The sequence below is a fragment of the Procambarus clarkii genome, chromosome 76, assembly GCF_040958095.1.
Source record: "Procambarus clarkii isolate CNS0578487 chromosome 76, FALCON_Pclarkii_2.0, whole genome shotgun sequence".
Taxonomy (NCBI): Eukaryota; Metazoa; Arthropoda; class Malacostraca; order Decapoda; family Cambaridae; genus Procambarus; species Procambarus clarkii.
Genome location: NC_091225.1, coordinates 19,899,854 through 19,926,586, shown reverse-complemented (window position 1 = coordinate 19,926,586; position 26,733 = coordinate 19,899,854). Strand labels below are relative to the sequence as shown.

At 45.8% G+C, this 26,733-nt stretch overlaps 1 protein-coding gene across 1 annotated transcript in view; it reads left to right on the top strand.

The window, feature by feature from the left end:
* The window catches only part of LOC138357205 (uncharacterized), a 156,651-nt gene that overhangs the window by 7,096 nt on the left and 122,822 nt on the right, over positions 1-26,733 (top strand). Inside the window, exon 2 of the mRNA XM_069313859.1 lies at positions 11,026-11,058. Within this exon, the coding sequence (XP_069169960.1) occupies positions 11,026-11,058 (33 nt within the window). The remainder of the gene's footprint in view (positions 1-11,025; positions 11,059-26,733) is intronic.

Genomic DNA, 26,733 nt, shown 5'->3' with positions numbered 1-26,733 from the left:
TTACGTAAATTATTCAGTCACCAATTATATTTACATGTTTACACATATTACACGCTCTCTATGTATACATACACCAGGGAGATACATATATGTATTAAATTCTATACACATATATATGTATATTACATTTATTTCCATCGGTTCTTGTCTCTCACTTCATATCTCCTTTTATTCTATTTCTCTCCCTCCCCTTTTCGTTGTTTCCTTGTTATCCTGTTCACCTTTCTATTCCCCTTGGTGCCTTTTCCTTATTTCTTCCCTCTTCATGTACTCTCTCTTTTCCCTCTTATCTCATTTCCCTTCCCTCTCACGTCTCCTCATCATCAATAAGTAGAGAGAGGACGTGACTCATTGTTGACTCATCTATAGGTCCTGTTGACTCATTCAACCACTTGGGCTGGATGGTAGAGCGACTGCCTCGCTTCATGCAGGTCCACGTTCAATCCCCGACTGTCCAAGTGGTTAGACACCATTCCTTCCCTTCCGTTCCATCCCAAATCCTTATCCTTACCCCTTCTTAAGGCGTGCCTCTGGCGCCTTAAAACCAGCTGCTCCGGGTAGATGGGACTCGATAGCCTGGGAAGGCAGCCCATCTAGGGGAAGGAAAACCCTGATTTTAAACCTCCGCTGCCTTGCGGCCATACCCTTGTTTTTGGGAAGGCTTCAGGAGTCAACCTCGAGGAAAAATCCGGAGTTGGAGCCCCTAAGGCAGTTCGTTGTTGACGTCGACCTCGTTCTGGCAGCTCCTGCGACGTTGCTGGAACCATGCGTATTGGCATTTGCCTCTCTATTGGATAATTTCAGCAACGTGGAGAGGGGGGACCTGCTGCATGGGTAACAGCTTCTCCTCCATATCTACCTACCCAGGCTTTGCGCCCTGGAGAGGACACTCCAGCTTCGCCTCACAGCGTCGAACCAACACGGGAAGCGACAGTCTACCGGTTTTAAGTCTTCTGCTCGATTGGCGAAGAGTGTGACGCCAGGGGTTGCTTCCGACGGTGCTCTCGGATTGGCCTCATCAGTCACACCAGACGCTGCACCAGGATTGACAACTAGGGCGCAACTCCATAGTCTCCCGAGACTGAAGGATGCCTACTACTACCCCTTCCCAGGGCTATGTAGTCCTGGTGGGTTAATGGCGCTTTCTCCTGACAGTCCCCTTCCCTTCCTTCCCCCTCACAAACGTCTTCTGGCTATCACTTGAGCCTCAGGGATGACCTGGAGAAATACTCCAAAAAGCCTGCATTAGGGGAATTGGGGTCTAAATTGAAATTTTTAAGTGATGGTAAATAGGAGTGGAGAGAGTGTGTGTGTGTGTATGTGTGTGTGTGTGTGTGTGTGTGTGTGTGTGTGTGTGTGTGTGTGTGTGTGTGTGTGTGTGTGTGTGTACTCACCTATGTGTGCTTGCGGGGGTTGAGCTCTGGCTCTTTGGTCCCGCCTCTCAACTGTCAATCAACTGGTGTACAGATTCCTGAGCCTACTGGGCTCTATCATATCTACATTTGAAACTGTGTATGGAGTCAGCCTCCACCAGTGTGTGTGTGTGTGTGTGTGTGTGTGTGTGTGTGTATGTGTGTGTGTGTACTCACCTAGTTCACCTAGTTGTACTCACCTAGTTGTGTTTGCGGGGGTTGAGTTCTGGCTCTTTGGTCCCGCCTCTCAACCGTCAATCAACAGGTGTACAGATTCCTGAGCCTATCGGGCTCTGTCATATCTACACTTGAAACTGTGTATGGAGTCAGCCTCCACCACATCACCCCCTAATGCATTCCATTTGTCAACCACTCTGACACTAAAAAAGTTCCTTCTAATATCTCTGTGGCTCATTTGGGCACTCAGTTTCCACCTGTGTCCCCTTGTGCGTGTTCCCCTTGTGTTAAATAGACTGTCTTTATCTACCCTATCAATCCCCTTCAGAATCTTGAATGTGGTGATCATGTCCCCCCTAACTCTTCTGTCTTCCAGCGAAGTGAGGTTTAATTCCCGTAGTCTCTCCTCGTAGCTCATACCTCTCAGCTCGGGTACTAGTCTGGTGGCAAACCTTTGAACCTTTTCCAGTTTAGTCTTATCCTTGACTAGATATGGACTCCATGCTGGGGCTGCATACTCCAGGATTGGCCTGACATATGTGGTATACAAAGTTCTGAATGATTCTTTACACAGGTTTCTGAATGCCGTTCGTATGTTGGTCAGCCTGGCATATGCCGCTGATGTTATCCGCTTGATATGTGCTGCAGGAGACAGGTCTGGCGTGATATCAACCCCCAAGTCTTTTTCCTTCTCTGACTCCTGAAGAATTTCCTCTCCCAGATGATACCTTTTATCTGGCCTCCTGCTCCCTACACCTATCTTCATTACATTACATTTGGTTGGGTTAAACTCTTAACAACCATTTGTTGGACCATTCCTTCAGTGTGTGTGTGTGTGTGTGTGTGTGTTCGCTGGAGAAGTAATTAGTGACCTCTCTTGCTAATGGACTCTCCCAGACTCTCACTTACTTATTAAAATCACAAGTGAAATTTTTGTGGATTCGGGGTTTTATGAAACAAGATTTAATATATTTTTATATCTGCTGTGTTACAGAGAATGTTCATTTACCGTCCTAAAAAGACACGTGAATCAAAATTCACTTTTATGTTGTTAATATTCTTTAAGTAACAAGCTTTAATAGTTATTTATAAAAGTATCTGAATTTTTAATTATCAGGGGAGAGCACTAAGCCATTACGACTATATAGCACAGGGAAGGGGTCAGGATAAGGATTTGGGATGGGACGGGGGAAAGGAATGGTGCCCAACCACTTACGGACAGTCGGGGATTGAACGCCGACCTGCCTCCTCGAAGTAAAAAAAAGGAACAACATAGGGACTTTAATCAAAAGTTAAAAGATATCTATAGTTACTGTTCCTGTTCTCAAAGTAACATGACTCGAATCGGTTTTCTAAATCCGGTTGAATAAATAAATTAGAAATCCGGTTGGAGGACTTTTATAAGGCCACGATGGTGTAGTGGTAGCATATGCGACTTGCCAATGCCTGGGTCGTAAGTTCGAGCCCCCCTCATAGCCCTGGTGGATTTTCTTAATGATTCGTATGACACAGATTCACGAACACACAGACGAATCTTAGGAATATATACACTGTTGTTGTTTAAGATTCGCTACCTGGAACAAAAAGTTCCAAGTAGCACGGGCTATGGTGAGCCCGTAGTTGTGTATGCTGTTAATCTGTAGGACTTTTAAAATCTTTTTTATCATGAGACTCTTTGGCGTCTGGGGCCGAGTACATACAAATAAGCGGTTTTTTTTTATTTTATGTCAGTCACCCATGAAAGAAAACGTCTCTTCGTCAGTTCGAGATCTGATGATGATTCGTGGGTAGTGAAGATGCCTACAGTGATGAAGATGATGACTGAAGATTACCTTAGGCTCGACCCCCCCCCCACTCCCTAGGCCTAATTATCAGGAGAAAGCACTAAGCCGTTACGGCTACATAGCTTAAATATCAAGTAATAACCTTTAGCGGAAGTAAAAATGTGTACGCTATGAGGTGACAAAAATAGGGAAATTGCTACGTCCAATTACACTCCCTATTAGTGTAAACTGAGGCATGCTTCTCATCTGGGTGTAATGGGAGGAGTGTAGAACACCGGTTACTGAAGGGGGGGGGAGGAGGGGGAGGGGGTTTTATTGGAACATTTGAGTGTTTAATTGTCAACCAGGTGTAGCGAGATGGGGGAGGGGGTTACCTTACCTTGAGGTTACCTTGAGGTGCTTCCGGGGCTTAGCGTCCCCGCGGCCCGGTCGTCGACCAGGCCTCCTGGTTGCCGGACTGATCAACCAGGCTGTTGGACGCGGCTGCTCGCAGCCTGACGTATGAGTCACAGCCTGGTTGATCAGGTTCGAGTGTTTTCACGGCTGTAATTGTTATGGCGAGAAGGGAGGTTATCTTGAGATGATTTCGGGGCTTTTTAATGTCCCCGCGGCCCGGTCCTCGACCAGGCCTCCACCCCCCAGGAAGCAGCCCGTGACAGCTGACTAACACCCAGGTACCTATTTTACTGCTAGGTAACAGGGGCATAGGGTGAAAGAAACTCTGCCCATTGTTTCTCGCCGGCGCCTGGGATCGAACCCAGGACCACAGGATCACAAGTCCAGCGTGCTGTCCGCTCGGCCGACCGGCTCCCTGGGAGACCAGATCTATTGTAATGTTGGTCTTGTATTGGTCTGTTGGTCTGACTTTGTGTTTGGTCTGAGGCAACGGAGAAAGATATACAACACTGTAGAGATACATATATTGCGGATATTATATACATATACATATGCATATTCATATACATATACATATACATATACATATGACAATATCAGACGACGAGGAAAGGATTAAGACAGGAATTTCCTTAAGTATTTTCGTATTTAACAATCTTCAAAAGGATGTATTGACAGTTCAGTGGTGTGGATATAGAGACAGGAATGAGGTGAATAACAATGTCTTTAATGAGATAAGAGATATCAATAAGGTATTATTTAGATAAATGAATATCAATGTTCTTACTCAAATCGTGTTTTAACTAATCAATCAGAAATGGATATAAATTAATACAAACCACTACTAATGCTCAAATTACATGATTTTGTAATTTGTATTAAAGCAGATATGTTAATGTTTCTATTGAAAATACCTATACAGCTTGTTATTAAAGAAGCCATCTCCCGGCTGAGAGATGGCTCGGCCGAGCGGACAGCACACTGGACTTGTGATCCTGTGGTCCTGGGTTCGATCCCAGGCGCCGGCGAGAAACAATGGGCAAAGTTTCTTTCACCCTGAATGCCCCTGTTACCTAGCAGTAAATAGGTACCTGGGTGTTAGTCAGCTGTCACGGGCTGCTTCCTGGGGGTGGAGGCCTGGTCGAGGACCGGGCCGCGGGGACACTAAAAAGCCCCGAAATCATCTCAAGATAACCTCAAGATAACCTCCCAGTCAGTTTGGTGAGAACTTTCTGACAAATGAACAAAGCATTAGACAATTGGCCATGTCTTACAGAGTATTTATGTTGCGAAAAAATTCTAAATTTAAAATCTTCCGATGTTTGCCCTTTATAGAACCTATTATAGTATTTAGAAAGTATTTTGTAATTCTAAGTTTTCTAACAGTATTTTCGTAATTAAACAATACATGTATATTAAAAAAAACTTCTTGATATACATAGCTTAATCCTTCATGGTCTGACATTGTCACATTGTTAATCACGTGTTAATTTCATCGTGAATTAGCACATCCAGGAAAGGCAAACTGTTATTTTTCACTATTTTCGTGGGTTTGAGATTGGGGCTAACCTTACCCAAATTTGTAGGGGGAATGGTCTGGGGTAAGGGAGGGACATAGGTAAATGGTTTAAGATATATTAGTAAGTATTTATACTCCTAAGAGTTCCATTTGTTATCCCAACAACCCCATGAACCCATTATTGTGGTGAGTTGTGACAGTGGTGGTTGTGGAGTTGTGTTAGAGGGCACTGTGATGGTGATGGTGAAGAATGTTTGAAGCAATGGTGGTGATGGTGGCGCTGGTAGTGATAGCCGTGGTGTTGTAGATGGGGTGGTGGTGATAGATATGGTGGTTAATTGGGTGGTTGTAGTGGGGATGGTGATAGGGGTTGTGATGGTGCTTGTGGTGGAGGTAATGAGGATAGGGTTAGCGATGGTAGTGATAGTGAGCATAGGTCAATAACATCATATCAACCTCGCCTTTATCAGCGACGACTGGGGGACAGTGCCTACCACCCCCTAGTTGTGGTAGTGGTGGTCGTATTGACCACCGGGTGTTGGGATATTATTAAAGCGGCGCCTAAGGGTCAATACTGCCTCGACTGGGGATAAGAGGAGGCGGCTCACAGCTTCCTGTGGGGGCGTCTCAAGAGTGTTGTTCCCAGGAATATGCCATCGTCTTCCCCACGAAAAGATAGCCAGGAGTGGAGGTGGTGATGTGATAACCATGTTCCTATTGACTCAAGCAGTTGGGGTCTCTCTCTCTCTCTCTCTCTCTCTCTCTCTCTCTCTCTCTCTCTCTCTCTCTCTCTCTCTCTCTCTCTCTCTCTCTCTCTCTCTCTCTCTCTCTCTGTCTCTCTCTGTCTCTCTCTCTCTCTCTCTCTCTCTCTCTCTCTCTCTCTCTCTCTCTCTCTTTCTCTCTCTCTCTCTCTCTCTCTCTCTCTCTCTCTCTCTCTCTCTCTCTCTCTCTCTCTCTCTCTCTGATCTGACATAGAAATATTTATACTGTGAGTCATAGACTGGTGGCCATCGACCATCCGCGAGTACAAGTACCAAAGAATGACATTGCAGATGAAGCTACAACATTTGTAAGGACGAGGAGGTATACGGACCCCCCTTCAAGGAGTACCTCTCTGCCCCCAACCCACGGGCTCACCATAGCCCGTGCTACTTAGAACTGCTTGTTCCAAGTAGCGAATCTTTAACAACAACAAACTCTGCCCTTTTCCTTGCAAGAAGTTATACCCCTTCCCTGTAACATCTTATATCACTGTGGGGAGCCTTTTGAAAGGGGAGAGGGGGGAGTTGGGGGGGGGGAGGGGGGATTGAGGGAAAGGGTTCATAGGTAGTTGGGGAAGTAGGTTGTTTCGTAGGAAGAGAGGGGAAAGAGGGGAAGCTACATTAGCATTGTTATCACTATGAAGCATCACTATGATCTTATCACTATCATCACTATCATCTTATCACTATGAAGCATCATTGTTATCACTTATAATGAAGCATATAAAATACCCCTCATCTTGTAAGATCTCTTTTTTTTTTTTTTACCCCCGTCCCATTACGTAACCCCTTTCCCACATATATACCCTTTCATTCCATTCCCCCTTTTCCCCTCACTCCCTTTCAATGCCTTCACTTTCCCCTCGAGAATTCTTCCTTCCACATTGTTTCCTCACGTCCCCTCTTCATTCCATCTGTCTCCCATTCATTCCCATTCTCCTCTCTCTCACCCTTCACTATCTTTCTCCCCCTCATTATCTTCTCACCTCCAATCCCTCTAATATTTTGTACGAATTATATTTGCTGGAACAGCCTATATCAGGCAGGTCCTGTTTACACTATCCTGTGGGAGGCAGGTCCTGTTTACACTAACCTGTGGGAGGCAGGTCCTGTTTACACTATCCTGTGGGAGGCAGGTCCTGTTTACACTAACCTGTGGGAGGCAGGTCCTGTGGGAGGCAATATGGCACTTGGAAGGAATGTAACCCATTATCTTGGATAGGACTTACTAAAGGAACGGTGTCCAACCACTTGGAGCATCTGGGGATCGAACGCCGACCTGCAGGAAGCGAGGGCCGGCATTGTACCCGGTCAGGCCAAGTGGATGTGCACTGTTCCTTCCCTTCGTCGTCTCCCAGTTCCTTGTCCTCTTGTTCCAGCTCCTTGTCCTCATACCCTAGCTCCTTGTCCTCGTACCCCAGCTCCTTGTCCTCGTATCCCAGCTCCTTGTCCTCATACCCCAGCTCCTTGTCCTCATACCCCAGCTCGTTGTCCTCATACCCCAGCTCCTTGTCCTCATACCCCAGCTCATTGTCCTCATACCCCAGCTCCTTGTCCTCATACCCCAGCTCCTTGTCCTCGTACCCCAGCTCCTTGTCCTCATACCCCAGCTCCTTGTCCTCATACCCCAGCTCCTTGTCCTCATACCCCAGCTCCTTGTCCTCATACCCCAGCTCCTTGTCCTCATACCCCAGCTCCTTGTCCTCATACCCCAGCTCGTTGTCCTCATACCCCAGCTCCTTGTCCTCATACCCCAGCTACTTGTCCTCATACCCCAGCTCCTTGTCCTCATACCCCAGCTCATTGTCCTCATACCCCAGCTCCTTGTCCTCATACCCCAGCTCCTTGTCCTCATACCCCAGCTCCTTGTCCTCATACCCCAGCTCCTTGTGCTCATACCCCAGCTCCTTGTCCTCATACCCCAGCTCCTTGTCCTCGTACCCCAGCTCCTTGTCCTCATACCCCAGCTCCTTGTCCTCATACCCCAGCTCCTTGTCCTCATACCCCAGCTCCTTGTCCTCATACCCCAGCTACTTGTCCTCATACCCCAGTTCCTTGTCCTCTTGTTCCAGCTCCTTGTCCTCATACCCCAGTTCCTTGTCCTCATACCCCAGCTCCTTGTCCTCATACCCCTTCCAAGTACTATATAGTCAAACTGGCTTAGCGTTTGCTCCTGGTAATTGTCTTAGCTTACACGAAACCGGTTTGTCTTCCACCTTCCCAGTCTTATTCTTATAATGAAGTAAATTTAACCTTTATAATCTGGGAAAGAAAATTCAAATTCTTCCCAGCTCGGTAAATTGGATTTGTAATTTGGTCTTAACTTCTCCTTAAATTTTAATAGCAAGACCATGAAAGTGTGTGTGTGTGTATATATATATATATATATATATATATATATATATATATATATATATATGTATATATATTACAACAGTTTTGGATGTTAAAGGGAAGAATGGAAGTAACTTCCTCCTTTAAGGATGCTCTCCTTTCTGAAGATCTTGTAAGGGAAGGTGTTATGCAAGCTGCGGTTTTCCCCTTGAAAATGTCACTTTCCCCCTTGAAAATGTCACTTTCCCCATTGAAAATGTCACTTTCCCCCTTGAAAATGTCACTTTCCCCCTTGAAAATGTCACTTTCCCCCTTGAAAATGTCACTTTCCCCCTTGAAAATGTCACTTTCCCCCTTGAAAATGTCACTTTCCCCCTTGAAAATGTCACTTTCCCGCTTGAAAATGTCACTTTCCCCCTTGAAAATGTCACTTTTCCCCTTGAAAATGTCACTTTCACCCTTGAAAATGTCACTTTCCCCCTTGAAAATGTCACTTTCCCCCTTTGAAGCTGTAATTTTCCCCTCTTTGGGAGTGCCACTTTCCAATTTGGGCTTCATTTCCCCTCCTCCATTGGACTGCAACTTCGTTATTCCAAACTCTTAACCCCCTTCAGGTGAACATCTTAGTCGTCTGTTCAAATTCTTCTATCTCGGGTTCTGAACTCTAACTCTAAATGACTCATCTAGAGTGTCTCTGAGAACTCTCTGCTTCAGAACCTTTTATGTCATCAAAGATGAGACGTGTTAACATTGTCATTCTACATATACTGTATATGTATATATGTGTATGGCAATCATTTTGAGGTAATGGGGTGGATTCGAACGCCCGATTTGGTCACTTCCAGATGCCTGTTTTGCAGTACAAGTCGCTCCATTTCTTAAAAATGATTTTGATTGATATATCATGCCCATGTGATTTCATTACGTATATATGTGTATATATGTACATATGTATATGCATATGTGTAAGTCAGAATTGCATTTCAACACTGGTAGATATAACTTTTAAAATATCTAGTTACCCACCCACACTAGATTGCTGATGTGGGTGGGAGTTTGTGTGTGTGGGTGGGTGGGTGTGTGTGTGTGTGTGTGTGGGTGGGTGGGTGGGTGGGTGGGTGTGTGGGTGTGTAGGTGTGTGTGTGTGTGTGTGTGTGTGTGTGTGTGTGTGTGTGTGTGTGTGTGTGTGTGTGTGTGTGTGTGTGGGTGGGTAGGTGTTGATGTAGGTGGGAATTAAAGGAGGTTAAGAGCTCTCTCTAAAGACTTAAGAGGTCCCTATTCCATAAGAGGACAATGAGAAAATTAGACAGAACTCATACCACCTTTCTCTCTCAATTTACCATTCGAGAAACTTTCCCTAAATCATTTTCCCAAAACTTTCCTCCGTCTCAAATTGCTTTTCATCCTGGAACTTTTATTTGGCACTTTTTTCCTTTCTAAATAGTAAGTGTTTTTTTGGGGGGTTAATTAAGAGGCTTCAGTTTGCTTAATAGATCTTTTGAGACGTTATTCTTGTGTGTTTGTCTGTATGTCTTTCCTTAATGCTTCTGTTTTACTCTCTCCCTGTCTCTCCCTCTCTCCCTGTCTCTCCCTCTCTCTCTCTCTCTCTCTCTCTCTCTCTCTCTCTCTCTCTCTCTCTCTCTCTCTCTCTCTCTCTCTCTCTCTCTCTCTCTCTCTCTCTCCCTCTCTCTCTGTCTCCCTCCCTCCCTTCCTGTCTCTTCCGTCCCTTTTGTCGGCGTGAGTCGAGAGGACGCTGGGAGAGGGTTAATGAGGGTGCTGTGTGTCTGTCAGTCATCTTATATAAGCGGCGCCGCGAGGGGAAATAGCCCGAGGGGAGAGAGGGGGGGTTGTTGACTGAGGGGTCACGAGAGGGGGGGATTGTAGGGGGAGGGCGAGTGAGGGGGAGGGCGAGTGAGGGGGAAGGGGGAGTGAGGGGAAGGGGGAGTGAGGGGAAGGAGAGGGGGAGAAGCTTCCATATTACTTCCATATTTTGTACATTTCTTTCCCCTTAGAAGCGAATTTTATTTGATTTTTTGTATAATATAAATTTGTGTGTCTATTCCTCTAGGTGGGCTTCCCTTGATATGTGTGTGTATATACATTTCCAACTATGTATAATTTCCAACTCTGTGTATACATTTCCAACCTCGCATCCGGCGGGGTGCGGGGATCGAACCCCGGTCCCTAGGTCCACGAGTCTGGAGCGTGGCGTCTAGTTCAACTGTTCCATATGCTGAACAATGTTACTTTGTCAAGTCTATTAAAGTCTTCCAGTATTTGCACCACGTTCAAGTCGAGCCGGTCGGCCGAGCGGACAGCACGCTGGACTAGTGATCCTGTGGTCCTGGGTTCGATCCCAGGCGCCGGCGAGAAACAATGGGCAGAGTTTCTTTCACCCTATGCCCCTGTTACCTAGCAGTAAAATAGGTACCAGGGTGTTAGTCAGCTGTCATGGGCTGCTTCCTGGGGGTGGAGGCCTGGTCGAGGACCGGGCCGCGGGGACACTTAAGCCCCGAAATTACAGCATCAACAACTCTTGCTCATTTGCTCTCAGTCGTCACTATAGTTAAGTCCCTCAGAGCGACAGGAAACCATGATGTTTGTCTCTATGATGTCTATAACTTCATTTTGTGTTCTTTCAGATGCGGATTCCAGGCCGGAGCTGCACACTCGAGGTAGGGTCCTGCGTAGGTTGTAAATATTGCTCTGAAGGCACCGTAGTTACCTAATTGTACTCACCTATTTGTGTTTGCGGGGGTTGAGCTTTGTTTCTTTGGTCCCGTGTGTGTGTGTGTGTGTGTGTGTGTGTGTGTGTGTGTACGTACTCAGCAATTTGTGCCTGCAGGATTGAGCTTAAGCTCTTGGACCCCGATATATATGTGTGTGTGTGTGTGTGTGTGTGTGTGTGTGTGTGTGTGTGTGTGTGTGTGTGTGTGTGTGTGTGTGTGTGTGTGTTTGTGTACATTTTATTCGTTTCCGAAATTTATGTTATTTTTATGCATCTTGTACCTGGAGGTCTGGTCGAAGACCGGGCCGCGGGGACGTTTGAGCCCCGAAATCATCGCAAGACTTACATTATGCTCTAATGCATGTGTATATATATATATGTGTGTTATATGTGGCAGTTCCAGGTATGTGTGTTTACATAACACGGGTTCATTAGCGACTCCCAGATTATTCTATATTAAAAAGTGCCGGACCAACCGGGCTGTGGTGGGTATGTGGGCCTGCGGGCCGCTCCAAGCAACAGCCTGGTGGACCAAACTCTCACAAGTCAAGCCTGGCCTCGGGCCGGGCTTGGGGAGTAGAAGAACTCCCAGAACCCCATCAACCAGGTATATGTGGGCCTGCTGCGGGCCGCTCCAAGCAACAGCCTGGTGGACCAAACTCTCACAAGTCAAGCCTGGCCTCGGGCCGGGCTTGGGGAGTAGAAGAACTCCCAGAACCCCATCAACCAGGTATATGTGGGCCTGCTGCGGGCCGCTCCAAGCAACAGCCTGGTGGACCAAACTCTCACAAGTCAAGCCTGGCCTCGGGCCGGGCTTGGGGAGTAGAAGAACTCCCAGAACCCCATCAACCAGGTATATGTGGGCCTGCGGGCCGCTCCAAGCAACAGCCTGGTGGACCAAACTCTCACAAGTCAAGCCTGGCCTCGGGCCGGGCTTGGGGGAGTAGAAGAACTCCCAGAACCCCATCAACCAGGTAAGGAACGGATTTTAGAACCTCATTTCTCTTCAACTTTTACCATAAGATGCGGTTAGAAAATCAATTTAAGATGAACCAGGGTCACTGGAGTGGTTTATGGGTTGTTGAGAGTAATAGTGGAAGTGGTGGAGGTTATCTTGAGATGATTTCGGGGCTTTAGTGTCCTCGCGGCCCGGTCCTCGACCAGGCCTCCACCCCCAGGAAGCAGCCCGTGACAGCTGACTAACACCCAGGTACCTATTTACTGCTAGGTAACAGGGGCATTCAGGGTGAAAGAATCTTTGCCCATTTGTTTCTGCCTCGTGCGGGAATCGAACCCGCGCCACAGAATTACGAGTCCTGCGCGCTATCCACCAGGCTACGAGGCCCCTCAGAGAGGAGGTTGTTGTTGTAGAATTAGCTACTCAGAACGAAGTGTCCATGTAGCACGGGCTATGGCGAACCCGTAAGGAGGTTGTGGTTGTGGGGTTATTGTGGGTAAGAACAGTGGGGGTGTGAGTGGGGGGGAGAGGGGGGGGGGCAAGGAAGATACGGGGCCAGATTCACGAAGCAGTTACGCAAGTACTTACGAACGTGTACATCTTTCCTCAATCTTTGACGGCTTTGGTTACATTTATTAAACAGTTTACAAGCATGAAAACTTGCCAGTCAACTGTTGTTATTGTTATAAACAGCCTCCTGGTGCTTCGGAGCTCATTAACTGTTTAATAATTGTAAACAAGGTCGCCAAAGATTGAGAAAAGATGTACAGGTTCGTAAGTGCTTGCGTAACCGCTTCGTGAATCTGGCCCCTGGTGATGTGATAAGGGGGGGGGAGGGGATAGGGGATAGGATGTGTGTGGTGTGGGGATAGAATCGCTATTCTTCTGTTTTCCTTATCTTTTACCCTTCCTGTCCATCAAACGCTAGCCAGCATATGGATAGCTGATTAAAAACATTGTTTAACAGCCCAAACAAAGATTCATCCAAGACCATCTGTACAACATACGTAAGACCAGTACTAAAATATGCAGCGCCGGCCTCCTGGATGCACGAAACCCAAAATTGAATGTAGAGGTTTGTCACAAGAGTATTTCCCGACCTAAAATAGGTCTTAGGTCGTTTCTAGGCGAAAGAGGGGAAATGTTCACTACATACAAGTTACTGAATGAAATAGACACAGTGGAGAAGAAAAGTCTTTAAATTGAGAGAACGTAGGGAAAGAGGACACAGGCGGAAGCGAGAAACAGAAGCCACCTCCATCCACACAGAAGCCATAGAAGCCACCTCCATCCACACAGAAGCCACCTCCATCCACACAGAAGCCACCTCCATCCACACAGAAGCCATAGAAGCCACCTCCATCCACACAGAAGCCACCTCCATCCACATAAAAGCCATAGAAGCCACCTCCATCCACATAGAAGCCAACTCCATCCACAATTTTAATCCCAGGTTTGAGAAAATGTAATTGGATAGGTAGTTTGAGATAAGTAGAGGAAGAGGAGGAGAGGGGTAGAGGTAGAGGGGTAGAGGATAACAGAGCAGAAAGGGGAGCTTAACTGGCAATTAGTTACCAAGGTAGATAGTGATAAATATGGCAGATAGGAGGGAGATAATAATCACGAAACAGAGTGCACAGATAATGAGATCCCACCAAACACACACCGAAACTACGATGTTGGTACAACGTTCGAGCAAGTTTTAACACCTCCTAACCAGTTATAACAACCAATATAGCAAGTTGTAACAACGTTCTAATACGTCATAAACACGTTAAGCCAAGATGTAACAACTTTATTTCAAGTTGTAACAAGCGGAAAATAGAGACAGTTTCGGTTTGTGTTTCCAGGGATGGAACAGCATAAATACCAATAATTAATACGAAACAAAAAAATAAATAAAGGGGCAAGAATAATGCAGTAATATGCGACGATAAAGTAAAGGCAACAAGAAAATTATATTAAACTCGGGGGAAGGATAAAATAGCGGATGTGATTTAGTTCCGAGTTAGTAAACAAGATACGGATGGTGAGTTTTGGTCTTGCTGTGGTGAGGTCAGGGCGTTGCAAAACACACGATTTGAGTTTTGTAGCGGTTAGCGCTCCTCCCGCCTGACGGCTGAGTGGACAGCACTCGGGATTCGTAGTCCTAAGCTTCCTGGTTCGATTCCCGGTGGAAGCGGAATCAAATGGGCAGAGTTTCTTTCACTCCTGTTCAGCTAGCAGTAAATAGGTACCTGGGAGTTAGACAGCTGCCACGGGCTGCTTCCTGTGGGGGGGGGTTACAGAAAGGAGCTCTGGTCGAGGACCGGGCCGCGGGGACGCTAAGCCCCGAAATCACCTCATGATAACCTCAAGATAACCCCCACACACCCACTTATTAGCCCGGGTTCGACCACCAAGTAGATAGGGACAATTAGACTGATCCTTATCTGCTCCCTATATATATTCATCCATGCAGGTCCGCGTTCAATCCCCGACCGTCCAAGTTGTTGGGCACCAGTCCGTTAGGTGCTCCCTTGCCCAGTTTGTGCCCACGTGAACCCATTTTTTTTTTTGCCTCATTATCCTGTTCACCGGAGTTTTATGAGCTCTCTTCTCCTTTCTCCTCTTCTCTCAAACTCTTCCTATATTCTCTCTTCTTTCTCCATCCTTCTCCTCTCTCTTCTTCTCTTATTACACTGTTTAATGGACAAATACATAACTCAGTAAATATTGCATTGTCAGACATAAACATTCCAAATAGTTCGGTTGTTTGTATTCGATGATATAACCAAAAGTTGGCAGTTAAGGGCAATTCAGCGTAAACAAACAACGCTTGACCTCAGTTGACCTTGGCTTGACCTCAGTTGACCTTGGCTTGACCTCAGTTGACCTTGGCTGACCTCAGTTGTCCTTGGCTGACCTCAGTTGACCTTGGCTTGACCTCAGTTGACCTTGGCTGACCTCAGTTGACCTTGGCTGACCTCAGTTGACCTTGGCTTGACCTCAGTTGTCCTTGGCTGACCTCAGTTGTCCTTGGCTGACCTCAGTTGTCCTTGGCTGACCTCAGTTGACCTTGGCTGACCTCAGTTGACCTTGGCTGACCTCAGTTGACCTTGGCTTGACCTCAGTTGACCTTGGCTGACCCCAGTTGTCTTTGGCTGACCTCAGTTGACCTTGGCTGACCTCAGTTGACCTTGGCTGATCTCAGTTGACCTTGGCTGACCTCAGTTGACCTCGGCTGACCTCAATTGACCTCGGCTGACGCCACAGGTCAGGCTTGTGTTATGCCTGTGGTAAGTTGATGCTTGTTAGACGTCACAAGGGGTCATGGTGGGGGGGGTTGTGGCCCTGTAGGGGGGGGGGAGGAGGAGGGGGAGTGTTGTGATGAACCGAGCAGGATGAGGATGAACAACCCAGCGGGTTTTCTTCCTATTGGGGAGTGTAGTAGATATTAGGAATGAAAATGGTCCCTTCATTCATTCTTTCCTATCTCTTCTACATTTCCCCTCATCTCTTCCCCTTAAGTCTCCCCCGTCCTCAAGAAAAGTGTCTCCCATCTTGCTCCGTCGCTAGTGATCTAAGGGGAAATTTAGAGGGGAAATCTGAACGTAATTTTGCCGGACTAAGGGGTAATTACTCTCTCTGATTGGTCGCCAGCACCCCCCTCCCCTCACTGGCAGTGTAGCCTCACATCTCCCCTTACCCCTCACATCTCTCCCCTCTCTAGGAGGTAGGGAGGTAAAAGGGAAGGGTGAGAGAGAAAAGGGGAGTTTCCCTTTACCCTCACCAAAAATACCGAAGGTTGGGGAGGGTAGGGGGGGGTTTGTTCCCCCTTTTTACCTATTTAAAATTTACCCATTCCCTCCCTCCCCCTTAGCACCTATTCCAAAGGGGAATGCCTCGTTTTCCCCTCTCTTGAATTAATGTTTATATTAAAAATTAAATTAATTTTATTCATTGTTATCAGATAGGAAAAAAATACATTCAAGGGAGGAAATACAAGGGAGTTTGAGTCTATCGCACAGCTCCATATATTTTCTCATAGATGTCTCACTCTATTGGGATTTCACTAAGCAGGAAATTGTGTCTTGAGCGATAGGCTCACGTGTTCTAGTTGACAGGGATCTAAATGTTTCACAATGCGGGATTTTTTGAGTCTATTTTACTAACATAACGATGAAAAAAATCAAAGCTTGGAGAATTTGGAGAATCAACTTGGAGAATTTTTTTTAAATTTTTCACTGTTCTGTGTGTCGACGATCAATTAAGGAGATCAATTAATTAATTAATTAATTAATTAATTAATTAATTAATTAATTAATTAATTAATTAATTAATGAATTAATTAGTTGTCTTCTTCCTATGCTACCCACATCATCATCACTTTCCATTTCCTGCTTTTATCCTCTCTTTCCCTTTTCCTGTTCCCTAATTTTACATTCTTCTCTACCCCCTTTCCATCTGTTTCCTCTCACTGTTCCTCCCATCATTTTTGTCCCTTTCCTCTTGTTTGGCAACGCTAATTACTGCTACTCCCTCCCACTGCACCCTTTCCATATTTCCAACTGTCAACCCCAATTCAACCTACCAACCTTCCCACTTCCCCCTTCCATCTCCCTCCCGTTTTAAGCCTACTTCCATCCATTTCTAGCCTTCTCACTCCTCTTTAATTCTTTTGTCGTCTGTTCCACTTCTTCTTGTCCCTTTCATCTCTCTTCTCCCTTTCTTACTCTCTTCCATTCTCACAACAACCCCCCCCCCCTCCCCTCCCAGACCCTATTCCTTACCTGTTAATTGGAATAGGTGAGGAATAAACCCATTCCCTCCCCTCCCTTTCTCCCCCTTCCCTCACTCTCTCCCTCCCTCTTCCCTCTCTCCCTCCCTCCCTCCCTCCCTCCCTCTTTCTCTCCCTCCCTCTTTCTCTCCCTCCCTCTCTCCCTCTCTCCCTCCCTCTCTCCCTTCCATCTATAAATCCCTCTCCCTTCCCCCATTCCATTATTGATCACGTTCCTATTGGTTATTACAATCGATTGGGATGGAAGAGGGTCAATAAGGGGTCAATATAAGGCCAGAGGTCGACCAGATGCTCACGACACCTACATCACAGCCTGGTTGATCACGAGCCTTTTTTTGTTTTGTTCTTGTTTTGTATTTAGTTTGATGTATTAGGTTACAGAATATTTTCTATGTAATAAGTCTACCAGCCTCTCCTGATGCCTGCACCAACAGGTCGCTTGATCACATAGTTATAAGGTTCTTTTAAATAACTTCTAGTTCACCCAATGCATTATTAAACAAAGCCTAATACCGGTTCAACTACTTAACCGATTGGGCACCATTCCTTTCCTCCTATCCCATCTTAAATCCTTATCCTGACCCCCTTCCCAGTGCTATTTAATCCTAACGACTTAATGGCGCTTTGCCCTGATTATTCAAATCAAATTAATACATAGGAACACATGATACATGTCGGCTGTATCTTGTTGGGCTGTATCAACTTGATGTTAGTTTCCCTGTATCCTGTAGTATTTTGTAATTGAAATAACAGTAACTATGTTATTGGGGAATTAAGTCATAAGTGTTGATTTTGTAAGCAATAATTCACACCTGTTAATCGCGGGAGATTGACAGGTTAAATTAGTTTATATTGACAGGTTCGTCAATTTTGATTGACAGGTTCGTCAGTTGAAATTGACAGGTTCGTCTGTTTTGATTGACAGGTTCGTCAATTTTGACTGACAGGTTTCTGTTTTGATTGACAGGTTCGTCAGTTTTGATTGACAGGTTCGTCAGTTGATATTGACAGGTTCGTCAGTTTTGATTGACAGGTTCGTCAGTTGATATTGACTGGTTCGTCAGTTTTGATTGACAGGTTCGTCAGGTTTGATTGACAGGTTCGTCAGGTTTGATTGACAGGTTCGTCAGTTTTGATTGACAGGTTCGTCAGTTGATTGACAGGTTCGTCAGTTTTGATTGACAGGTTCGTCAGGTTTGATTGACAGGTTCGACAGGTTTGATTGACAGGTTCGTCAGTTTTGATTGACAGGTTCGTCAGGTTTGATTGACAGGTTCGTCAGGTTTGATTGACAGGTTCGTCAGGTTTGATTGACAGGTTCGTCAGTTTTGATTGACAGGTTCGTCAGTTGATATTGACAGGTTCGTCAGTTTTGATTGACAGGTTCGTCAGTTTTGATTGACAGGTTCGTCAGTTGATATTGACTGGTTCGTCAGTTTTGATTGACAGGTTCGTCAGTTTTGATTGACAGGTTCGTCAGGTTTGATTGACAGGTTCGTCAGGTTTGATTGACAGGTTCGTCAATTTAGTGTTGACAACGTAAGAACAACAAAAACAAGCCTCGTCACAAGGGCCGTGACGAGGATTCTGCTCCCGGACGCAGGTTCGAATCCTCATCACAGCCCTTGTGGATTTGTTCATTTGATGCATCACGCAATTGTGATTTCTGTATGTAATAAAAACAGCAACATTGTATTGTTGGCAACTGGCTATACAGGTTAGTAAGCAAGAATAACTTCCTGATACATAAACGCAATACAGTCTAAACTGCTATCAACTGTACCCTTAGGGTCTGTATTGACATCTTGGTCCGCTCATTGGAGGACCTTGAGTGCGTGATGGTATTCAAAGTGGATTTGTATTTACTAAAGCTCTAAGGTTATCTAAGTTTCCTTTTTGCTTCAGAGTTGGGTCTTCTTGGTGTACGTACGCACACGCACACACACGCACACACACGCACGCACACGCACGCACACGCACACACACGCACGCACACGCACACACAATACTGGTTGGGCAGGTCACAGGGTTGAGCTGAGAATGAGTCTTTATTTAGTTCTACAGCAACGCCCTTTCCCCCCCCCCTCCCTTTCCTGGGCTCGGCTATCGTCCGGAATCACTAATACGATAACTACCACCACCACTACCACCCCCCTAGCTACCATTACCACCTCCCTGCTACCATCATCCCCCACCACCACCCCCCCCAACCACCACCACCTAGCTACCATTATCAAGCAACCATCTTCCCCACCACCACTCAGCTACCATGGGGCGACGGTCTCGCTTCATGCAGGTCGGTGTTCAATCCCCGACCGTCCACAAGTGGCTGGACACCATTCCTTTCCCACCGTCCCATCCCAAATCCTTATCCTGACCCCTTCCCAGTGCTATATAGTCGTAATGGCTTGGCTGTTTCCCCCTGATAATTCCCTCCATCCTTGCTTGTTAACTTATGTACCAATCTCTTATGGGGAACTGTGTCAAAGGCTTTCTGGCAATCCAAAAATGTGCAGTCTACCCATTCTTCTCTTCTCTTATTTTTGTTAAGGCAAGATTTACCATTTCTAAACCTACACTGGTGGTGAGTTATAAAGTTTCTTCTGTCTAGATATTCTACTAGTTTTTTTCTCACAATCTTCTCCTTGACCTCCTTAGGGGAGCCGGTCGGCCGAGCAGACAGCACGCTGGACTTGTGATCCTGTGGTCCCGGGTTCCATCCCGGGCGTTACCTAGCAGTAAAATAGGTACCTGGGTGTTAGTCAGCTGTCACGGGCTGCTTCCTGGGGATGGAGGCCTGGTCGAGGACCGGGCCGCGGGGACACTAAAAGCCCCGAAATCATCTCAAGATAACCTCAAGATAACCTTTACAAGATAAGAGATACTGGCCGGTAGTTTAATGCCTGTTTGTATGTTGGGACTATGAGAGCTATCTTGAGGTTATCTTGAGGTTATCTTGAGGTTATCTTTAGATGATTTCGGGGCTTTAGTGTCCCCGCGGCCCGGTCCTCGACCAGGCCTCCACCCCCAGGAAGCAGCCCGTGACAGCTGACTAACTCCCAGGTACCTATTTACTGCTAGGTAACTGGGGCATTCAGGGTGAAAGAAACTTTGCCCATTTGTTTCAGCCTCGTGCGGGAATCGAACCCGCGCCACAGAATTACGAGTCCTGCGCGCTATCCACCAGGCTACGAGGCCCCTGGCTAGCTGTTTTCCAACTCTCTGGTAGTTCTTCTGTTTCCAGTGGCCTATTGTACACCAAAGAGAGTGGCTAGCACAGTGCTTCTGCTCCCTCTTTTGATATCCAGTGTGAGATTCTGTCTAGATCAACACCCTTCGTCACGTCTGGTTTCAGCATGTGCTTCCTTACCTCACCACTGGTTATCTTAAATTCCTTTCAGTGATGGTTTAACGTCACTCTCTTTATGTATTAATATATCTACTGAGTCAACTATTGGTCTGTATTTAGCAAACAAAGACTTACATTTCTTGAGAGAGAGAGAGGGAGAGAGAGAGAGAGAGAGAGAGGGAACTATCAGGAGAAAGCACCACGCCATTACGACTATATAGCCCTGGGAAGGGGTCAGGATAAGGATTTGGGATGGGACGGGGGGAAAGGAATGGTGCCCAACCACTTGGATGGTCGGGGATTGAACGCCGACCTGCATAAAGCGAGACCGTCGCTCTACCGTCCAGCCCAAGTGGTTGGGTAGAGAGAGAGAGAGAGAGAGAGAGAGAGAGAGAGAGAGTGAGAGAGAGAGTGAGAGAGAGAGAGAGTGAGAGAGAGAGAGAGAGAGAGAGAGAGAGAGAGAGAGAGAGAGAGAGAGAGAGAGAGAGAGAGAGAGAGAGAGAGAGAGAGAGAGAGAGAGAGAGAGAGAGAGAGAGAGAGAGAGAGAGAGAGAGAGATAATAACCCCTTAACCAAAGAGAGGTGACCAAAAATGCGGATTAATTAATAGGATTACCGATAGCGTCATCAGAGCTGCATTGAGCCTTAATCTCGGTCACCAGAGTTGTGCCGACTCCTGACCACTACAGTTCACTAAGACCAAAGCCACACACACCCGCACGAACATCAGTTCAGTTCGTGCCTAACTCTCTCTCACACGTCAGTGTCCGAACCCCTGCAAGAATGAACCATAAATTAGGATTTTAATTTCAATTTCACTATTCTTAGGAGAAATGATTGACTCTCCTTCTATGCTCTATATAGTTATACATCTGCCATGTATGAAATGTATGAAATGTATGAAATGTATGAGTTGTGTGTAATTGACTGAAACTTATGACTAAACTCTCTCTCTCTTCAGGCAATGCTAACCTGTTTTTTTTCTCTCATTTTGTAAGCATATGTCTTTGGTTGAGTGTGTGTACTCACCTAGTTGTACTTGCGGGGGTTGAGCTCTGGCTCTTTGGTCCCCGCCTCTCAACTGTCAATCAACAGGTGTACAGATTCCTGAGCCTACTGGGCTCTATCATATCTACATTTGAAACTGTGTAAGAGTTTGATTTGTGTGTGTGAGTGTGTGTGTGTGTACTCACCTAGTTGTACTCACCTAGTTGTGCTTGCGGGGGTTGAGCTCTGGCTCTGGTCCCGCCTCTCAACCGTCAATCAACAGGTGTACAGATTCCTGAGCCTATCGGGCTCTATCATATCTACACTTGAAACTGTGTATGGAGTCAGCCTCCACCACATCACCCCCTAATGCATTCCATTTGTCAACCACTCTGACACTAAAAAAGTTCTTTCTAATATCTCTGTGGCTCATTTGGGCACTCAGTTTCCACCTGTGTGTGTGTGTGTGTGTGTGTGTGTGTGTGTGTGTGTGTGTGTGTGTGTACTCTCACCTATATGCAATCACCAAGATTTGCATGCTGGGTAGTTTTTCAGTTCCTAAGGAGCTTAGGCTGCATTTTCCAACTTTTTTTCCAAACATATTTACATTTGAAATTTTGAATGGAGTTAGCTTCAACAGCTTCATCTAATCCAATTTGTCCATCTAATTCGAATGCCAAAGCTGCATGATAAAGACTTGGTGTCATGTAGGTTTTTATGTTGCATTCAGAAGGCTTATTTAGAGGAGCTGCCTCGTATGGGCCAATAGGCCTTCTGCAGTTGCCTTTATTCTTATGTTCTTATTTCCAAAAGTTCTTAAAGAGGCAATGGTAATATTGGAAATGTGAGAAGTAGGCCTACCCACATCTATGGCGCAATATAGGCCCCAGTATATAGCCCCTAGGGGAGCCTAGCGGACAGCACGCTGGACTTGTGACCCTGTGGTCCTGGGTTCGATCCCAGGCGCCGGCGAGAAACAATGGGCAGAGTTTCTTTCACCCTATGCCCCTGTTACCCAAATGACTGATACTAAGACACCAGAAGACATAGAATAGTGTGCAAATAGATCTTAGTAACCTCTTAAATAGATTAAAAATGGTAGCTAAGATTATTCGTTTTGCCAAACTTGTAATATTTTATTTAATTTTAATATTTTATTTAGTAATTTCGGACAAGGTCACTGCCTGAGGTCAGGTCAGGTCATGAAGGTGCATTAGTGGTCGTACAGTAACAATAGTACTTTTTTATGAAACATGAAAAAACCTGCTCTGTAAAAACATGAAAAAACATGAAAAAACATGAAAAAACATGAACAAAACATGAAAAAACTTGAACAAAACATGAAAAAACATGAACAAAACATGAAAAAAACATGAAAAAACATGAAAAAAAACATGAAAAAAACATGAAAAAACATGAACAAAACATGAAAAAACTTGAACAAAACATGAAAAAACATGAACAAAACATGAAAAAAACTCCATTAAAACCTGCTCTGTTGATTTCTTACGCAAGTAACACAAATATTGGATTGGTCACCAAGCAGATGTGAATCCTATTCCAATCAACAAAGGGGTCAATTATGCAGTACATTTTGTATATTAAATTACTTACACTGTGGCAACTGACATAATAATCCCATTTGTTGACATGCGAGATTTGATTTGACCCTAAATACAGGCGAGGAGTCACAATAACGGGGCTGAAGTATGTTGACCAGACCACGCACTAGAAGGTGAAGGGACGACGACGTTTCGGTCCGTCCTGGACCATTCTCAAGTCGATTTTGACTCGATCAAAATTGGCAAATTTGGTCAACAATAGATACATACTGTGGATCCTGCTGTACTCACCTAATTGTGCTTGCAGGGGTTGAGCTCTGGCTCTTTGGTCCCGCCTCTCAATTATATATATATATATATATATATATATATATATATATATATATATATATATATATATATATATATATATATATATATATATGCAATGAGTCACTAACTTATTCAACAATGAGGGGAAACTTAGGCTTCATATATTTCCTCCCAAGACTGTCAGCAGGTAGACATATGTTGTAGCGTTAGGGGAAATTCTCTCAACTTTCCCTAGCCTCTCTTTTTTTCCCCCCTCTCCACATTTCCATGACTCTCACGTTCTCTTCCCGTAAATTTCCCCACATGCGACGCTCACCAGCAAGGTTTCCTCCCCGCCATTTATCTAAAACAGCATATTAAATGTGTGTGTGCTTTTTTTTGGGGCTTTTTTGTAAATACATTCAAGAGGAAACTAGATTTATTCCTCCAAGGAGTGCCGGACCAACCGGGCTGTGGTGGGTATGTGGGCCTGCTGCGGGCCGCTCCAAGCAACAGCCTGGTGGACCAAACTCTCACAAGTCAAGCCTGGCCTCGGGCCGGGCTTGGGGAGTAGAAGAACTCCCAGAACCCCATCAACCAGGTATATGTGGGCCTGCGGGCCGCTCCAAGCAACAGCCTGGTGGACCAAACTCTCACAAGTCAAGCCTGGCCTCGGGCCGGGCTTGGGGAGTAGAAGAACTCCCAGAACCCCATCAACCAGGTATATGTGGGCCTGCTGCGGGCCGCTCCAAGCAACAGCCTGGTGGACCAAACTCTCACAAGTCGAGCCTGGCCTCGGGCCGGGCTTGGGGAGTAGAAGAACTCCCAGAACCCCATCAACCAGGTATATGTGGGCCTGCGGGCCGCTCCAAGCAACAGCCTGGTGGACCAAACTCTCACAAGTCGAGCCTGGCCTCGGGCCGGGCTTGGGGAGTAGAAGAACTCCCAGAACCCCATCAACCAGGTATATGTGGGCCTGCGGGCCGCTCCAAGCAACAGCCTGGTGGACCAAACTCTCACAAGTCGAGCCTGGCCTCGGGCCGGGCTTGGGGGAGTAGAAGAACTCCCAGAACCCCATCAACCAGGTATCAACCAGGTATCAACCAGGTATCAACCAGGTATCAACCAGGTATCAGCCAGGTATCAACCAGGTATCAACCAGGTATCAGCCAGGTATCAACCAGGTATCAACCAGGTATCAACCAGGTATCAACCAGGTACATTGCTTATGTTTTGGGCTTTCACTGTTGTATGCAAATAGGGAGAACCAGAGAGGGTGTTGTAGAGGTGTGTACTCGCCTAGTTCTGCTTGCTGGGGGGTCGAGCTTCGGCTCATTGGTCCCGCCTCTCGACTGTTAATCTAATGGTTTATGGATTCTTGAGTCTAGTTACTAAGTTTCCAACTGTGTCCCCTTGTTCGTGTTCCACCTGTGTCCCCTTGTTCGTGTTCCACCTGTGTCCCCTTGTTCGTGTTCCACCTGTGTCCCCTTGTTCGTGTTCCACCTGTGTCCCCTTGTTCGTGTTCCACCTATGCTTAATAGTTTATCTATCCCTGTCAATTCCTCCGAGAATTTTGTAGGTGGTAAGCATGTCTCTCACAACTTCTCTACCTTCCAGTGATGGGAGGTTTAATTCCAGTGGTCCTTCCTCATAGCTCTTACCTCTCAGCTCCGGGACTAGTCTGGTGGCATACCTCTGAACTTTCTCAAAGTTTGTCTTGTGTTTGATGAAGTATGCCTTCTATGCTAGAGGTGACATGCTGAGTATATAAGGTTCTGAGAGATGTGTATGTGTGTGCTAACTGCTCCTCCAGTGAGAGATGAGCTTCAACTATTGGGCCCCGGCACTCAACCCTCAGTTGAGTGCCGTTGAGTTCCGGTGTGCTAGCCACCACTCCACAATCCGTTAATGGAGTGTATCTACATCCACAATCCGTGAATGGAGTCTATCTACATCCACAATCCGTGAATGGAGTGTGCCTAATCCACCCCCACAATCCGTGAATGGAGTGTGCCTTATCCACCCCACAATCTGTGAATGGAGTGTGCCTAATCCACCCCCACAATCCGTGAATGGAGTGTGCCTTATCCACCCCACAATCTGTGAATGGAGTGTGCCTAATCCACCCCCACAATCCGTGAATGGAGTGTGCCTTATCCACCCCACAATCTGTGAATGGAGTGTGCCTAATCCACCCCCACAATCCGTGAATGGAGTCAGCCTCCAACACTCCACTGGTACCTATTTTGAGTCTACTTCCTCCACTCCACAATCTATGTATGGAGTCTGCCTCCACCAGCCCACATCCCTACGTTCATTCTACATTTCCCACAATCCTGACACTGAAGAATGTCATTCCATACACTGACCTTCATGCCTTGGGAGTTCTTCGACCATTAGTCATGCGAAATAACTGAACATCTGGAGTAATGAACATCTAAGCAAATGAACACCTCTCGAAGCACTGAACATTTTAGATCACTTACACACAGAAATCACAATAGCGTGATGCATCAAATGAACACATCCACAAGGGCTTATTCAGGTTCGAACCCTCGTCACGGCTATTGTGGATTTGTTCATTTAGACCATTGTTCACGTTGAACACAAAATATTAAATCGATCAGTAGCTATAAATCCCTCTGAGAGGAGCTATGAAGAGAGGGAGTGAGAGATTTAGTCATCCTTACTACACTAACAGGAGATTATCTCAGGGATTACAAGATTACCAAGGGGTAGATACCGGGTTCAGATTAGTACCAACGGACTAGGATTACCGTTCCGACCCGGATTAAGACCAGGTCCAACTGTCCACCGGATTACTACGACGTACAGATAAGCTATAGAGATTAAAGCTTCCAGTTTAGGCTAGTGGGAGATTCTAATCCTTACCTAAAAGGATTAGGTTCCCTCAGTCCCCTCCAATCCATTTAGATCGCGTATACCTATCTGATTTGTTGTTGTTTAAGATTCAGCTTCTAGGAACAAAAAGTTCCAAGTAGCACGGGCTATGGTGAGCCCCTAGTGGACTTACCTGGCACAGGAGCGGGGCTGTTACCTATCTGAGTTAATCTTACTAATTGGAGGTTACAATCTCCCCAGGTTTAGTAATAATAATTGATTTGTGCTGGGACAAGCAGCCTGTGTATATATATGTATATGCTATATTGAGGTCCCCCCCCCCCCCCCAGGATGTAACCCCATAACAGCTGCCTAACTCCCAGGTAAATATTTACTGCTAGGTGAACAGAGGCATTAAGTGAAAGAAAACTTACCCAATCATTTCTGTCCCGGGATTCGATCCCCGGTTCCCCGATTGTGCAAGTAGAAATAGCCCAAACTACGCTATCCTTTTTTGATGTATTTTATGATTTCAATAAATTTCGTAATCTTGAACCTCAGTTTTTTTTTATTGCTGATGAAAGAGATTTATTTAAATAAATTCAATATATCTTTTTTGAAACTTTAAAATACAGTACAATAGCGTCTTCACTGTATCATAGGCCTAACTGTATTTCTCCAATTAGGCAAAATTTATTTAATTTTGTCAATAAAGATGCAATAAAAAATAATAAGCAGATGAACTAGGGAAAATGGCGGCAATTAATAGATAAGATTATCAGTTATTCAATAAATTAACTGATTTAAGTAATCACAGGAGGCCTGGTCGACGACCGGGCCGCGGGGGTCACTGAG